Genomic DNA, 17,535 nt, shown 5'->3' on the forward strand with positions numbered 1-17,535 from the left:
CATTTAATTTTTAACTTACAAAAATAAGAGAATGTGGTATGTAAATAATTTAAAGCAATTCGAAATCATTGTTCGACACAAAACAACATAGCTTAATTGGTTCCAGTAAAATGTATATGTACATCGATTTCAAGAGCTCTCCAAGACATAGACTAATCACCTAAACATGCCATATTTCTGGATAAAGGCAAAAGTTATAACTATAAAATTATACATGTATGTAAATAATTGTAATACATGTAACTGTATTTTAGATAGGGAAACTGGATATCAACAATTGTTCAATACACAAGGACTGTATGTCATGTATGAATTCCTTGAGTTCATCTTGTGGATGGGATTATGTTGAAAACAGGTGTATAAGTATTGTTTTGAATCTTAAGAAATTATACTAATATACAGATATATGAACAGACATATAGGACATTACAATCATAGAAACACATTAAAACTGAAATTTCCTCGGAAAATTTAGGAAAATTTAAACCAATATATACATTGTAGGGGTTTAGTCTTCTTTATTAATGAAATATTAACTAAACAATTGATTTTTTGATCTAATTTTAGCGTTATGGTCTGATGAAAAAACAAATTATCTATAATTTTCTAATATACACAACCGTTTGAGAAATGTAAACTATTTCTATTTTAAAGTACCGAATTATGTTTCTCTATTGTACAACCCCCCAATGGTGACTGGGGAATAGAAATGTGGTCACTTGGTCTTCTCCCGACCGGCAGTAAAACGCTTGCCGAAGTGGGGAATCCGTTTGGCTGTGCGGGATGTATAATGTTCGCAGTCACGTCCGGTCAGAATGGGGACGTTAACTCCGATGTCTCGTGTAAAGATAGTGTCACGCTCTTTGCACGTTAAGAACCAGTACAACAACTCGTTGAGGGCCCGTAGGAGACCTGTTGTAAGGCAACATTTCTGTCCCTATCCGATATTCCCTCATTTTCCAGTGGCAGTCGAAATTTCCCCGACCATCATCCCTTATAGCCTCTATTATGACAAGACCTACCTATTGTATTTATTGTGAACTTGTTCTCGTCCTGAATATGCATGAAATATTTGCCACTGGACGTTAAGCAACCAACAATCAATCAATCTATTGTAACCACAAAAAACATACATAAGAGACGAAACCGTCAATGCAATCTTTGATTCAAGGAGTTAATGACAAAATGATTTATTTTTACGCTAGAACCTACATTATAATTAGAATTTCAATCATTATTGTGAATATCAGATTGAAACAGGGTATATGGTTTCAACTGAACAACTGGAATAAACTCAAATTGGTTCGCTAGATTAAAAACAAATATACTCAATGTGGTCACTTTAGTCAAATGTGATATCTGTTATAAGCATTTAAGGACCCAGGTCTTAAAATATCTGCAAATACAAAGATTCCATGAACCAATATTGCTCCAATTACATTTTGAAGGTCCTCAAAAGCTTTCAAAATACTACAAATACCTATTCTTTCAAGAAGATCTAAATGTGCCCGTTTTATGTTGGTGCATGTATTATGTTATGATTTGGAATGAACGGACCGAAAACAAAAGTTATTATTCAGCGCCTATTTATTATGATAATTGATTAAGAATGTCTGTTTTCCTACCGAATGTCGGTGGTTCTCTCCAGACATATAAGCTTCTTTGCCAAAAAAATTACCCACACAAAATAACACAGTAGTGCTGAAAGTGGTGTTTAACAAACCAGAAAATCAATCAGTATAACTAATGTGCACTATTTATCCGTTCTTAACCTTTAGTTGTATTCGCTACAAATTTCTTTTTTGTTTTTCAAGCAATTGTGAATCTATCCTTGGATTGCTCCTTCCGTATGAGTGAGATACAAAAAATAGACCCTTGAAAAACAAGAATTTTGAACTGTTTTCGGGATACAATTTATCAACTTACTTATCCTCTTCATCCCCAGTGGGACATAATGCCGGGATACAGTGTAGTTCCTCTTTCCTTTTCAAAATAGTATATGAAACTGGATAGTTGAGAGAAAACAAAAGTAATTTTATATCAAAGTATATTAACGGTATAATAATTTACGCTTAATTGTGATGTTTGAATTAGATTGAAATTAATATAGCATTATATTATTATGGTTTCATGTATGTATATGTATTCTTTTTCACGACACATGATTACGTAAAATTAATAATATAGGTGCAACTTAAATAATAAAAATTCATCGATGTGGATTCCATCAAAGGAAGGAAACTGCATACGTTTCAGCGACATACCACAGCATGTAAAGATCGACACTATGGTATGTAAATAAGATCGATTTGATTAAATCTAAAACATTCATGTGAACTAAGGACATTCATTCCTTGTATAGATGTGTTCATGTTTACTGCGGTATTTCAGCCCAAAATTTGAAGCGTTAAATCTCACTGTGTATCATCACAACCGACTTTATGTCTCCCCAAAGCAAAGAAAAATGCTAGCTAAAGTACCTATTTTAATTCGCGTACATTATAAAATAATTCGCGGATACTCGCCGTACAGTTTATCCGCTTAAGTACAGCTCTTTATAAGAACCAGGCAGAGTGCCATATACATGTGATACATGGGGGGTTCCAGATTTTATCTATAATTGGCCTAGTAGAAGCAATAAATGAAAACTGCTCAAAAAATAATTTTGACTGGGAAAATATGAATGGTTGCCATGGTAACGGACACACTATTTTTAGGTGAATTAGCGTGGTAAAATCTTTCAAAAATCAGCTAAATCACCACAATTCAGAGCCTGATTATGAATAGTATCATGAATTTTCATTAATGTTCATATGTAACATTGATACAACTTGGTTTAAGCTTCATTTTAGTGAAGATTGCATGTCAACCAAATTTGTAAATTTTTTGAAAAATTTTGCCAAAAAATGTATATTTTCAACTTTTCTGAAATTGGGATTTTTGCGAAATTATCAAATTTTCTATGGTGTTTTTCAGAAAAGTGCAAATGTGTATAGAATAGTTAGCACTGTAGTTATGAAGTTCTTTACCAAATTAAATAGAAAAATGCGTGGGATTTTTTTTAGTTTTATCACCATAGCAACCAATTTTTTCCTTGGAAACGGAGTTTTTATTTGTAGTATTTTGCAGTTTAAGAGCTCAAATGTCCTGAATTGTTTTATAATCGATAAGAAAATACATAAAAGCTAACGAAAACTTAAAATTACTATCTTCAAGTGTTTTTGACTTCAATTTTTACCACGGAATCACATAATATCCATAGCAACATCCCCTCAAAAACTGCATAAATAGAAATTGATGTAAAAAAAACCTAAATAGAGGCTGTTTATTTTCAAATTGGAATATGAGTTCATTCTTTGCTTCACTCTCAGTCTTGTCTGGGTTTTTTTCTTCAGATGGTTCAATAAATATAATATATAATGTAACATTTGGGTTGGGGGATGAGGGGGTGGCGTGGAAAAAGGGGGGAAGTATGTTGATTTTTTTTAAATGTTGCATACAAGTAGATACTTGTAAAGATAATTGCGTTTGGTCGGACTTTGTTCCGAGTTCATCATCTTATAATCAAATTTTTTAAAGTTAACAGATGATGAACTTCATGGGATTGCAATAGCCGGACCAACCTGGCTTATGGCAAGGCAAGGTAGATATGGCCCAAATAATTGTAAGAACATTCTTAATTTCTTATGGCACACACCCGTCTGGGATGTTATTCCACCAGCATAAATCCCAAAATTGACCTGTAACATAACATTAAGCTGTACAAACCAATAATAGAATCATTTGGTCAAAGCATTTCTAAACTGAAACTGAGGTGTGATGGACAGACGGATAGACGGACAGGCAAATTGAACACATTTTAAGTTGGTGGTGGCTTAAAAATAATATTAGTCAATTGGTGTTCACTAATATCAGAAGTCCAGTATAATGGAATCCTCTTAATATATACATGTAGCTACTAACATTTCATTAATAACTCCTTTGTTGCACTACTATCCCGCAATTGGAATTCAGGATCTCAGAGCCTAGACAAATAGAATACATCTACTAAGTTGGAATTGTGCTAATCCCGGTAAAATAATTATGCTATTACCGGCAAAATTATCAAATCAAAATTATCAAGCAAAATAATTGAATCAATATATCTCATAAGTTCAAGCTCTATCTCAATTACAATGCCTAGGCAAACATGAATACAAACCAAGGAAGCAAGTCTTAAGTATCTGCTGTATATTAAGACCGAAATCGTAGACTGCTTTTCCGGTAGCAATCATTTGATTTTCGGGGGGGAAGTTACTTCAGACAAGACTGAGAGTGAAGCAAAGAATTAACTCATATTCCAATTTGAAAATAAACAACCTCTATTTATGTATTTTTTACATAAATTTCTATTTATGCAGTTTAAGAGTGGATGTTGCTATGGATAATATGTGTTTTCATGATAACAATTGAAGTCAACAACACTTGAAGATAGTAATTTAAAGTTTGCGTTAGCTTTTATGTATTTTCTTATTGGTTATAAACAATTCAGGACATTTAAGCTCTAAAAATGCAATATTCTGCAAATAAAAACTCCGTTTCCAAGGAAACAATTGGTTGCTATGGTGATAAAAGTAAAAAAAATCCCACATATTTGTTTGTTTAATTTGGTAAAGAAGTATCCAAATTTCATAACTACAGTGCTAACTATTCTGTACACATTTGCACTTTTCTGAAAAATACCAGAGAAAATTTGATAATTTCGCAAAAATCCCAATTTCAGAAAAGTTGAAAATATGCATTTTTTTGCAAAATTTTTCAAAAAATTTACAAATTTGGTTGACATGCAATCTTCACTAAAATGAAGCTTAAACCAAGTTGTATCAATGTTACATATGAACATTAATGAAAAATGCATGATTCTATTCATAATCAGGTTCTGAATTGTGGTGATTTAGCTGATTTTTGAAAGATTTTACCACGCTAATTCACCAAAAAATAGTGTGTCCGTTACCATGGCAACCACTCATATTTTCCTACCCAAAATTATTTTTTGAGCAGTATTCATGTAATGCTTCTACTAGGCCAATTATAAATAAAATCTGAAACCTTCATGTATCGCACTCTGCCTGGTTCTTACAAAGAGCTGTACTTAAATAACATAAATTTCTCTGTGTAAAAACTAGTTTATTATTACATCACGATAAACCTTGTAGCTACAATATCAGAAATCACAATATCACAAAACGTTGCTTGTCAGCAAAACGTTGACATAAAATTATGGTAAAATTTAATAAAGCCTTATAATGAAAGTAAGAAGAAATTTACCTTAGATTTTGTTTGTTCCACAGTTTCAGAGGTACCTAGTATATTCGATGGTTATGCTACACAGTGGATTATACATTGATTAACATATATATAGAGATATTTGCAATTTGGCAAATGGTAGCTGTAAGGCTTTCATTTTCTCGAGACATCCCAAACCGTTCTGTTTTAGTTCAGAATCTATCAATTAATGAAGTCGGGATGAACGTATTATAACGGTTAAGCTGGGGTCACACATTCACGATTTTTACTGCCGTCCTTGACAGGACCATTCTCGATTAAAATTTGTCAAAAGTCTGATCAAGATCCTGTGAATCGTGGATGGAAATTCGATTTGTATCTTTCGCCAGGTAAAATTCGACCGAGTCTGTCACGACTGCGTCCCGATTCTACCGAATGTAATCCGACAGAGATCAGATAGTGACAAGACAGTGAACCGACGCTGACGGAAGTTATCCGTTCGAAAACTGTCGGCATAATCGGGATGATCAGGTACTGTCGGAACGTAATCCTATCACGGTCCGCTCTATCGCATTGCAAACGGCTTTTTCTGGTCTCAGTCGTATTGTATTCTGTTATTGTCGGGACTTCTCCAGATCATTCCCGTTCCACAGGACACCGTCCCGAATACACAGAACATTGTTAGAAATTCGATCCGATACAGCAGAATCTGTCACGACATAGGCACGATTGTAATCCGACTAGACAAAATCGGCTGAGTTTCCCCGAATGTTACGGGACGCACCTAACTGTCGGGGTGCTTTGCCGAACTATTCGGACCCTTCCCGACCAGTAGGAATCTGTTACGAACTAAAACGACTGCGTTCAGACAATAATAGGACATTCCAGATAATTGAGGATACTAATCCGACTTTTTCACTTTTCGTGTCGTATCGCTGTCTGATCTCAAACGGGAGCAATAATCGGCAATGTGTGAACCCCGCATTATGTAATATCAATCCAACAAACCCAACAACATTTCGGTAATGATCCCGCATGGTTTTTCCTTTTACACTTTTAAAACTTTAAATTTTCATCTGCGCTAAGAATACATTAAAACAATACAAACAAAACTATACTAAATAATAAGAAAATTAAAAAAAAAACATACGCAGAATTTAAACCACTTCCTCATTTTGTTCCGATTTTCAAATCGCAAAAATAACAACAAAAACAAATAATGCAAAGAAAAATTAATCCTCGATTTTTATTTTTTTAAATATTAATTAATAAGTTTGCATACACAACTAACGTAAGAATAATATATTTATATCTTTTTCCCATTATAACCCCAATCCTGTCTTCTTTTAATTTAACTGTTCACAAAACTTTTGAATTTTTAAAAAACTGAGTCTTTTCTACCTTAGGGATGGATTACCTTAGCTGTGTTCGGCAAACAATGCTCTTCAACTTCGTACTTTATTTGTCCTTTTTAACTTTTTGGGATTCGAGCGTCAGTGATGTGTCTTTTGTGGACGAAACGGCGTCTTGCGTAAATGCTTAATTTAATCCTGGTATCTATGATGAGTTTATTTCCTACATTGTGACTTACTTGTACTTGTGTCATCCACTGATACATGTTTCTAAAGTAGTATGACCACAAAGGCTTTATATAGGCCCTAAAAATCAGATTTTGTCAAACTATATGTAAAGACCAATAACTGCGATCTCAAATATGCAAATTTAGATTAACAAGACACATGTGTTGTCTGTTTCTAACTTACAACGTTGACAGCTCAAAAAGTGATTTTTTTACTAGTTTTTAGCAAACTTGACGCTGTTTATGCTTTTGAAAAATATATTCCTTTTGCCAAACTTTGGCCACAACCTTCGACCAATATAAAATTGTTATTCAAATGTGTATATAGGTCAGGTAGTCAGGTACATATTGTGGGGTCCTTGTATTAAGCCGATGTCGTGTGAAGCAAAACATTTTCATATTTAGACAACAAAAATTTCAAAATTTTACTGAATATATACTCATCATAGATACCTGGATTGAAATTTTATATTTGCGTCTGACGCGCGTTTCGTCTCCAAAAGACTCATCAGTGACGCTCAAATCAAGAAATGTTAAAGGCAAAACAAAGTACTAAGTTGAAGAGCATTGAGGACCATAATTTCTAAATGTTTTGCAAAATACAGCTCAGTTGAATTTCATTGAGTTCTATGGCCATTATGAATTCTTCATGGGCATCCTCTTTTGAAATCGCCGTAAGCAACACGACGCGTGCAACATGTGAAGCAGGATATTCCCACACTTCCGGGGTATCCGAGATCATCTCGGGTTTTGATAGGGTGTGTGTTGTTTATTTTCCAGTTTTCTATGTACCTAAAGTGTTTTGTAAACTGTTATTTGTCTTTTGTCGTTTTTACATAATGTATGTTTGTCTTCAACATATGAGTTTTATATCTTCTCTTTTTAACTCGTTTTGAAATACGTTTTATTTTTATTTCACTTTAATAATTTTAATTTTAACAGCTGTTTGCTTCCAACAATGTAATTGTATTAGAAAAACTATGTAAATTTATTAAGAACGTCCAAGAGAAGGTCGTTCCTCCAGGTTAGAACTTCTTAGTATCACTTTATATATGTATATGTAATTCACACATGCTATATAAGTTTGTATATTGTTAATATGTATATGTTCTCTGTAACAATTGTTTTAAGAGAATAAAGTATTCATTCATTCAATAATGTCTTGTTTATAAAATCTTGTTTATAAAATTGATAATTTTTCCTCTATTCTAGGACGTCACACTCATAATGTTTCAAACATTCCCTCGTAGACCAGTGGATGGTAATGCAAACGTCACATGTAGAATAACACGAAGTGAGGGAGGTGGTGATGGCAACGTCACAGATAGAAGAGATATAAAACAGGGGAATGTTAGCATAAGCACTAATGGGAGTTCGTTTTGTCAAATTGACGTACAAAATCTAACTACCGGTAAGACTGGTAGATTACTAGATACAAGAAACTTTGTGTTTACAAAAAGACCAAATATTGAAAAATTGTAGTTAACAAGATTTTGTAATCGTATCGAATTTTGATGTACAAAAATACGCAGATCTGACGTATTTTGACTTAAACTTCTGGCTGCTATTGTTTGGGATAAGTTGTAATTATAATATTATAATAAAACTGAATTTCAGTTTTGTTAAGATAAACAACACTTATACCTTGCGTTGTCGTGTGTACCATAGATTTCGACATTTTCTTCGGAAAATGACCTGTTTAACAGAATAAAACGTCTAATTTTCTAAACTTTCTGTTTTTTGTTAGGAATAAGCTATTAAAAAATAAATTATATTCTCAATATGTGGAAAATGAGTGAAAATATACGAGGTGTCAATCCCTACCTATCATACCTTTAGTTTCATTGATAAAAAATAAAACGAGTTCGTCCAGTGTGAGTGTCATCTAAGTTACTTTACACATTCAAGAGTGTTCTGATTTATAGTGCGTGATAAAATTTTGCGAGGGAATTCGATGTTTGCTTTACTACGGTTCAGTTCAACAATTTATGACAATACCCCTATACCAATCAAATCGATTTTTATGCCCCATTTATAGGCATGATATTTTTTGGTCTGTGCGTCCGTTTGTTCGTTCGTCCGTCTGTCCAGCTTCAGGTTTAAGGTTTTGGTCGAGGTAGTTTTTGATGAAGTGGAAGTCCAATCAACTTGACACTTAGTACACATATTCCCTATGATATGATCTTTCTAATTTTAATGCCAATTTAGAGATTTTCTTCCATTTGTGCGGTCCACTGAACATAAAAAATGATAGTGCAGATGTGGCATCCGTGTACTGGGGACACATTCTTGTTTGCAGTGTATAGAGAAATGATTGTACTTTGTATCCATGTATTTCTAGTGAAACATTAAATATTTTAAAATGGCGTATCTTCTATCCCAACAAAAACAAACAATTTTTCGATCTGATTATAATGCTATGGCTACAATTTATCCCAAACAAAAGTAGTCAGTAGATAAAGTCAAACTATGTCCGATCTGTCTATTTTGGTACATCAAATTTCAAACCATCGTCTGGAGGTAAATTTCGTCTACCTCAAAAATCCGGATAACTTATCAATATCTGTATATAAAAAGAATATACAGTTTTGTAAAATATTCAAAAATACATCGAAGTTGGCACTGAGGGTATCTTCATATCTAATCAGGTATTTTAACATTTATGTTTTTTTAAAGGTCATGAATTTAATGTATTTTTTAAATCAAGAACTACGTTTACCCGCAAAAAGTAAGTTAAGAACGCATTATCATCAATGATATATACCAGACTGGTGTGTCTTTAGTTGTCCATATATGTACATCATAGAAGATATGATAAAAAATTATAATATAATGTTGTTTTTAAACAATGGTTTGAATGGTTCAGAGTTGAGGTCAATACGTACAGTTTTAGTTCACTCTTTATTTGGAGGCAATCAAACCTAGCACTGATAAAAATGTCAAAGGCTATGTCAATTGTACCTATTCTCAATATTTAGGGAAGCTGCAAAAAATATTATATTTTCTTACACGTTACAGTTACATTGTGAAAGAAAGACTGATAGAAAGTTGTATTGTTACACACACATGATGATAGCTTTTTGTTTTAGGTCGGTATACATTTGAAATAATGTATAAGGAAGTTATTATGGGAAATGCCACGATTGAATTTTACAAGTGCCAGGATTTAGAAATGTAGGTTTTGTTTTATTTGTAATCTGTTATTTATTAATATGCCTTGTATTGATATAAACATTATCCGTGTTATCATCCGGGTTATCACTGACAAAATATTAATGCCCCTTTTATAGGCTTTATGTTTTCTGGTCTGTGCATCACTTCGTTCGTCCTTTCGTTTGTTTGTCCGTCAGTCCTCTGTCTCGCTTCAGGTAAAAGTTTTGGTCAAAGTAATTTTGGTAAAGTTAATCAATCAACTTGAAACTTAGTACATCTTACACATGTTGTGATCTTTCTAATTTTAATGTTAAATTAGAGTTTTTACACCTAATTTCACGGTCCACTGAACATGATAATGCAAGTGGACCATCCGTCTACTACCGATACATATATAAAATATTGAAATTAATGCAACTTTTGGATAGCAAATTACAAATATATAAGATTCAGACATAACAAAAATAGTATTACTATTAGTGATGCAGGAGTTTGCAAATTAGTTCAAGTGTTGGTAAAAGCGCCACATGTAGGCTGGCGATCCCTTATGGTCTACATTATCGAAATAAATCGTTGGCTACATAAAGTTCTGCCTTTTCATCAATGGCCAACATATTTAAAACAAACTTTATTATGAACACTTTTAGGAAATATCATATTAGATAAAGCTATTGTTAATTGACAGTCAATGGCCTAAGCGGGTGCTTGCATTTTGCACGGTTCAACATCGTTTCAAAGCTCTTTTTTGTCGGAAAAACTTACACAGTTAACTCATTTTTTCCCGCAATTTAAGATTAAAGCACACATAATCAATGTAGATAATATACTCATGAGATAATAACTAGACTATAAAGCAATTATAACTAACTTTCATAATTCAATGAATAATTGTTTCATCAAAAAATTTAATTTTAAATTATTTTGTGTTTATTCGTACATGAAAAGTCAGAAAGTATCCATGTTGATTCTCATGCAATTTTTAAATATTTTTGTTTCGTTGGGTTTTTTTTTACAATCAAATCAACGATTGACGTGTTGTAATTTTTTGAGTGAGCCGCCATATCTCATCATGCTGTGATCAACATAGGCGTCGCCTGTAAAACTGTGGTTTCGACCATCAAATCGACAATTTTAAATTGAAAATAAATTATATACGTGTATTCACCATTGTTTACTAGTTGATATTTTGTGAAATATATACCGAGTCTCAACACAAAGAAAAAAATGAATTACAAAATTGTACGAGAAGAAGTGGATAAACTTTAGGAGCGAATACTATTGCACAAATATAAGATGTTTTGGGGTAGTTAAGAAATTTTGCTTTACAACATGTTAGCAACAAGCTACATAAGGGAACATTCTTCAAAGAGAAGCTTTCTGAGAACGGAGTGAAGACAATTACTCACCAATTCAATTCTTATTGGAAATTGTTTTAAAAATCGTTTCGTTTGTCATTAAAAACACACACACATTTTTCTTCATTAAATTGAACACATGTACATTTGTTTTTTTTATTAGCATCGGTTGTCTCGTAATGGCAGGTTTGCCTATCGCAGAAGCTGATGCCTTCAATCCTAATCATGGTCAAACCATAGACTTTAAAATTGATATTTGCTGTGATTCGACTGTGTAAACTGCCTTTAGGGAAAAGAGAAAACTTTAAAAAAAAGATGTTTTGTCGAAATAAAAATAATGAGTTTAAAGGGATATGACCACCTCTGTGAACTAGAATGTCATCAATTCCGATAGTCCAGTTGGTCTAGTATGTACCAATGTGTATATGATCATACAACATGAACATGTTCATGTTCTGAAAATTAGTTCGATATTGGTCCTTCGGACGTTCCATCAATCTATCTTTTTCGTTGTAAAAACTAGAAAAGTCGTTATATTGATTCCTTATTTTGACAGACTTGAGACATGTAGAAAATATTATGATTGTTGTGAAAGTTTGGATCCACTGAAAATTGAGGTAGGTGGTCTTTTAAGTTTTCTACATACGTATACATGGGAAAGATCCGTTTGCGCCAAAAAATGCGTCCTTTTGCGCCACAAATTTTTTCTCCAAGGCTACGTTTGTGCCACCTGTTTTAAAATTACATGATATCATTTCCACCAAAAAATAATTAGAAGAAAAATTACTTCCCTCCTCCTGTTTCGGACTTGGAACCGGCAGTTTACACGGTAAATTTTTCCTTTTCTGCAACATACTTTCTTCTTACTGCTGCTGCATGAGTGCTTCTCAATTTAATGTATGTAGTAGATTGTAACTTCACTTTATTGTAAAAAAAAAACAAACATTGAAAGATGAAATGCATAAAAACAGTTCGGAAGAATTTCTGTAGAATTCTATTGCTCCGTGACTGGTACGTCTTGCGGTAGATAGAGTTTCATCCCATACGGAAAGTCGGAATATAGCACTGTGTTATCAACATATGTGGCTAAAACATAATCAGTAAAAGCTTCTATTTTCTTCTCTTTTGGCATATCTTGTATTAAATATTCAGCAAAGGAGTAAGTTTTCTTCTCTCTGTGTACATAGACCGTCTAATGCATTTGAAGTCATTTCTCACCAGATGGTTAAATATCTTTGAACATATGATTCTTTTAAAGCCAACGATAAGAATTAATATTAATCATTAATATTTATGATAGATATGTGAACAGGTTAATTGGCGCAAATGAGTTCCGAATATTGGCGCAATTGATACATTTGGAAAACAAAATTTGGCGCAAATGATACCCCCCAAAAAACAGTAATTGGCGCAAAAGGACTGCTGCCGTATACATATAGTCTAATATTTTATTATTTTATATTGCAAATCATTATATTGCAAACAAATAGTGGAAAAGGTAAAGCTTTAGTTTATGTGACAGTTACACTATCCTTGTCAAAATTACATGAATAAAGAAATGCAAAACATCTACTAACGTTATTGTCTATTAGAAATTAAACTTATTAAAACATTTGGATTTGATATTTGAAAAACAAAATTCTGTAAATTTGGGTTATTTCTAAAATTGATTATTTTTCTTCTAAAAAAATCATTTTTTTTTCATACTGAAGGTAGAGGGTTTCTTTCTTCAATTTCGAGTAAAACTAAAGCCATCGAGGAGTACTGAAATCGATCTAATGATTATTTTCAGATTTCTACCCGTAATATAGTTCTACTGCACAGGGAGCGTTAGAGTTATTAGTACGATTGGATTTTCGTTGCTATTCTAGTACATATCTTGCAAATAGCTATAATATATTTTAAACACCAGTCAGTTTCATTTTGTAGACCATTGTTTTTTAACAAATTCATTTGACATCAAATTTTGTGCAATTAATAATGGAACTATTCGCTCATGCGCATGCAATAACGTGGAAAAATGTCATATTCCTTAAAATTTTGAGACTTTATAGGAAAAAAATACCTTGTGACAATAGCCGCCATACTGTACTCTCCTTTGACTATAAGAAAGGGAAAGTTGTCTTTTCCGGGTACAATACAACTCGGCATGAAGATAACTATCACTGTCTGTAATAACAAACGACTACTCGAACTGTCTATAGAATAGACAATTATTACCTTCCTACAGGTCATAGCTTATGTATAGAACTAAGATTGCATATATATTAGAGACAAATAGGGCCGTTACTAGTAACAACTCAATCTATACGACCTTCGACAATGTACAAACCAATACGATACCGTGTAATAAGATTTATACTGCAACTAGTTGTGTTTATTTCCTAAATATAGTAACATAGCTATATTTTGTATAATGTCAATTTTATCATGGAACACTTTCTCCACAATCAGGGGTTCATTAAGGGATAACAATAAGTTTGACATTTGTGTAACGATTTAAAAAGCTATCAATGTTTTAGTTTAAGTTCCAGAATAAAAGCAATATTAGGTCAATGTCATAAAACATTAAAAAAATTGTACTCGGCGCAAAACTAAGGAAGAGCTCGGCAAAACCTCGCTCTTTCCCAGTTTTTCAGCCTCATACAAAAAAGTTTATAGATTTCTTTCATTGACCTAATATTGTATATTTATAAGCATGGTTTTGTACCAATGTGAAAATAAAAATATGGACCTTGAATGTGTACATCTAAACAAAATCAGTGTTATCAAATAATTTCTTTCTTTTAATCTTATATATAGAATTGATCATTTCTTATAGGAAACTACTAGACAATTTTTAGTAAAGATTGATTCAGATACACCATAATAAGACCAATTTAGTTTTATCTTACATAATTTACAATTTGTCAGAACATATTTGTTTTACTTTTTTTGGTATTTATTATATAAGATCATAGTTGCTTGACTTAATACGGGTATGCATTAGCAATATACTTAAATTATGCATACTTTTTGTTATTATCTAAGCATTGAGCCGAAAAAAAATATGCTAATCATATAAAATGCGTCATGTTTTTGTAAAGACATTTCTAGACAATTACGATAAAATTAATGCAGACAGTGAAAACATTTATGAATTCATCCTTTTTTAAATTACAGAATTTGTTTGCAAGATCATAAATTTTGAAAATAACTTGCGTTTCGCATTACATTCGATAGATTATTCAAATAAAAAATAATTTCATACAATCCTTTTCTTTCAAGTAAAAATATATTTAAATATTTTTAGATTTTCCCTTTAAGTGGACCAATAAATGGAGGGACGTTAATAACGGTATTTACGAATAGCACAATGAATATAGAAAATGCAACTATCTCCATTGCTGAAGTCAATTGCGAAGTGAAAGAAACAGCAAATAATTCGTAAGTTTAAACTACTTTTTCAACTGTTATTATTCGCATACACGTAACTTCAAATTATTCAAGCCACAAATTCAGAATAGATATCTGTTAATACCTGTTAATATTAATCAAACTATTCCCTTGTGTACTTGATTTTTTCATTGAACTATATGAGAGCAATAGCCGATTATTTTTAGACATATGTGTTGGTACACTGTAAGCTACTGACTAATTATTTACCTCCATATCTTTTTTTTATATTTTAATGATGTGTTTCATTTTTATTATCAAACTAAACTTGAATCCATATCCTTTATACTCTGATTGACAATCATACCGTTTAATCTTATTTTATGATAGATAAAAGGACATAATCCCTCGTTTTTAAATGGTCATGAGTATAATCATTTTCGCATATTTTAATGTACTACTTAGGCGTGTTTAACGACAATGACTACCAATGGGAGTCTCACATGGTCGTTATCAATTGACCATTTTACATAGTAAGTGATTTCACTATATGGCAACAGCGTCGCTAGTCTTCTGGAAGAGCGTTCTTCTTCAGTGCTGGAGATAATACATGTAGACTTGATCCCGACTGTGTCGACCTACATACCTTAAACTGTTATTCTGCCTTAAACCTACGCGCACAGTTTTTAGAAGTAGGAGCATACATTCAATTAAAAAAATGTAGCTCTGACTTTAACAAATCTATTATTGTAGTGTTATATGACCTCTTGAAGAAAGTTATGTAGGCATCAATAAATTGTTTGATTTTTATTTTGTTTAGAGTTAGCTGTATTACTGGAGAAGTAGCAAACTCAACAATTGGCAAAATAAATATATCAGTTAGCAAAGAACCGATCACTTTAGAGAATGATACATATTTTACATACAAGGTATCAATATTAATAATTATTAATATTTATCACGAGAATTTATTGCTTTTAAATCGCTTTTGTAAGTTTTACTTTCTCAGTCTATTGGTTTAATAATTGAATTTTAAATATACTGTTAACCAAAACATATTTTGAACCATACCCTATTTTAAAATATCAATTTAGAAAGCTCGACATAGAGATAGTGACCCGGCTGCGTCGGCTACGGCGGCTACGGCGGCTGCGGCGTTAGCTAGTTCCTTAAAAGCTATTTATTTTAGAAGGTGGAAGACCTGGATGCTTAATACTTTGTATATAGATGCCACATGTTACAAAGTTTCTGTCAGTCATATATCCAATGTCCTTGATCTCATTTTCATGGTTCAGTGACTACTTGAAAAATAAAGTTATTTTTTTTTTGTTATATTATTCTCTCTTATTATAAGTAATAGGATAACTATATTTGGTATGTGCGTACCATGAAAATACGGATTTTTTGTGTTATTAAAATTTGCTGTTACAAAATGATGGAAATTATTATAAATTAAGGAATGTATCTCCCTCATGCAAAGCTCTGATTCCTTTCACGGATTTGGCTATACTTTTTGGACCTTTTGGATTATAGCTCTTCATCTTTTATATAAGCTTTGGATTTCAAATATTTTGGCCACGAGCATCACTGAAGAGACATGTATTGTCGAAATGCGCATCTGGTGCAACAAAATTGGTACCGTTAATTTTATTGCAAGATTCTCATGTCCGTCAGGCAGTTTTCACTTGACCTCAACCTCATCTATGGATCATTGAACAAGGTTAAGTTTTTGGTGGTCAATATCTCAGATACTAAAAGCAATAGGTCTAGTATACTTGGTGTATGGAAGGTTGTAAGGTGTACATATCCAACTGGCAGGTGTCATCTGACCTTGACCTCATTTGCATGGTTCAGTGGTTATAGTTAAGTGTTTGTGTTAGTGTCTTTTTTCTAATACTATATGCAATAGGTCAACTATATTTGGTGTATGAAAATATTTTATGATCTATATGTCAGTTGAATAGGTTAAATATGACCTTGACCTGATTTTCACGGTTCATTGCTCAGTGTTAAGTTTGTGTTTTGGTCTGTTTTTCTTAAACTTTAAGCAATAGGTCAACTATACTTGTTGTATGGAAGAATTGTAAGCTGGTCATGCTTGACTGATATGGTTCATCTGACCTTGACCTCATTTTGATGGTTTATTGGTCAATGTTTAGTTTACTTGGTTAATGTTAAGTTTATGAGACAGTTGTAATAAAGCTTTTTATTTAGGACAATTATGATAATATCAATGATTAGTAAAGAAGGCGAGACATTTCAGCGTATGATCTTTTGTTGTATGAATATTCTTGGAAACAAAAAACAAGAAAATATTTTTGGGAACAAAGAATAAGAAAATATTCTTGGAAACAAAGAATAAGAAAATATTCATATTATTATAATATCATGTTGATTTGTTAATTCTTTCTAAAGAACATTTATGTCTTCAATTTTTTTTACTTTAATTAAGTCTTGTCATTATAACGTCTCATTCAGGGAAACTGAATTCTAATGCAATTAATTTGTATCAATGGTTCTGATTGGATGACAGTTAGCGTAAAATTCTCTATCTCCTTGTCTGTAACTAAGGAAGCCGACATTTTGAATTGCTGAATGTATTGACATGTAATTTCTACAATAATAAGCCAAAAAACTCGTTGCACCTAAAAATCTTCTTTTTATCAAATTTCATTACATTTTGAAGCGGCACAGAAGCCAGAAAACGCCCAGTGTGTATGTTTGACGCGGAAAGCATATCTATGACGTCACCTAGTGTATTCCAAAGAAGATAACATCTTTTCGCGGAATTTTTTTAAAGAAGATTTT

General features: G+C 32.3%; 1 protein-coding gene across 3 annotated transcripts in view; it reads left to right on the forward strand.

The window, feature by feature from the left end:
• Positions 1-17,535, forward strand: part of LOC143080626 (plexin-A2-like) — a 137,934-nt gene that overhangs the window by 16,724 nt on the left and 103,675 nt on the right. For all 3 annotated transcript variants that reach the window (XM_076256573.1, XM_076256559.1, XM_076256565.1), the window contains exons 5-11: positions 255-355; positions 2,188-2,290; positions 8,057-8,255; positions 9,934-10,018; positions 11,909-11,969; positions 14,645-14,778; positions 15,548-15,656. In XM_076256573.1, the coding sequence (XP_076112688.1) occupies positions 255-355; positions 2,188-2,290; positions 8,057-8,255; positions 9,934-10,018; positions 11,909-11,969; positions 14,645-14,778; positions 15,548-15,656 (792 nt within the window). The remainder of the gene's footprint in view (positions 1-254; positions 356-2,187; positions 2,291-8,056; positions 8,256-9,933; positions 10,019-11,908; positions 11,970-14,644; positions 14,779-15,547; positions 15,657-17,535) is intronic.

Source organism: Mytilus galloprovincialis, chromosome 1 (genome assembly GCF_965363235.1).
Source record: "Mytilus galloprovincialis chromosome 1, xbMytGall1.hap1.1, whole genome shotgun sequence".
In the NCBI taxonomy this organism is placed as follows: Eukaryota; Metazoa; Mollusca; class Bivalvia; order Mytilida; family Mytilidae; genus Mytilus; species Mytilus galloprovincialis.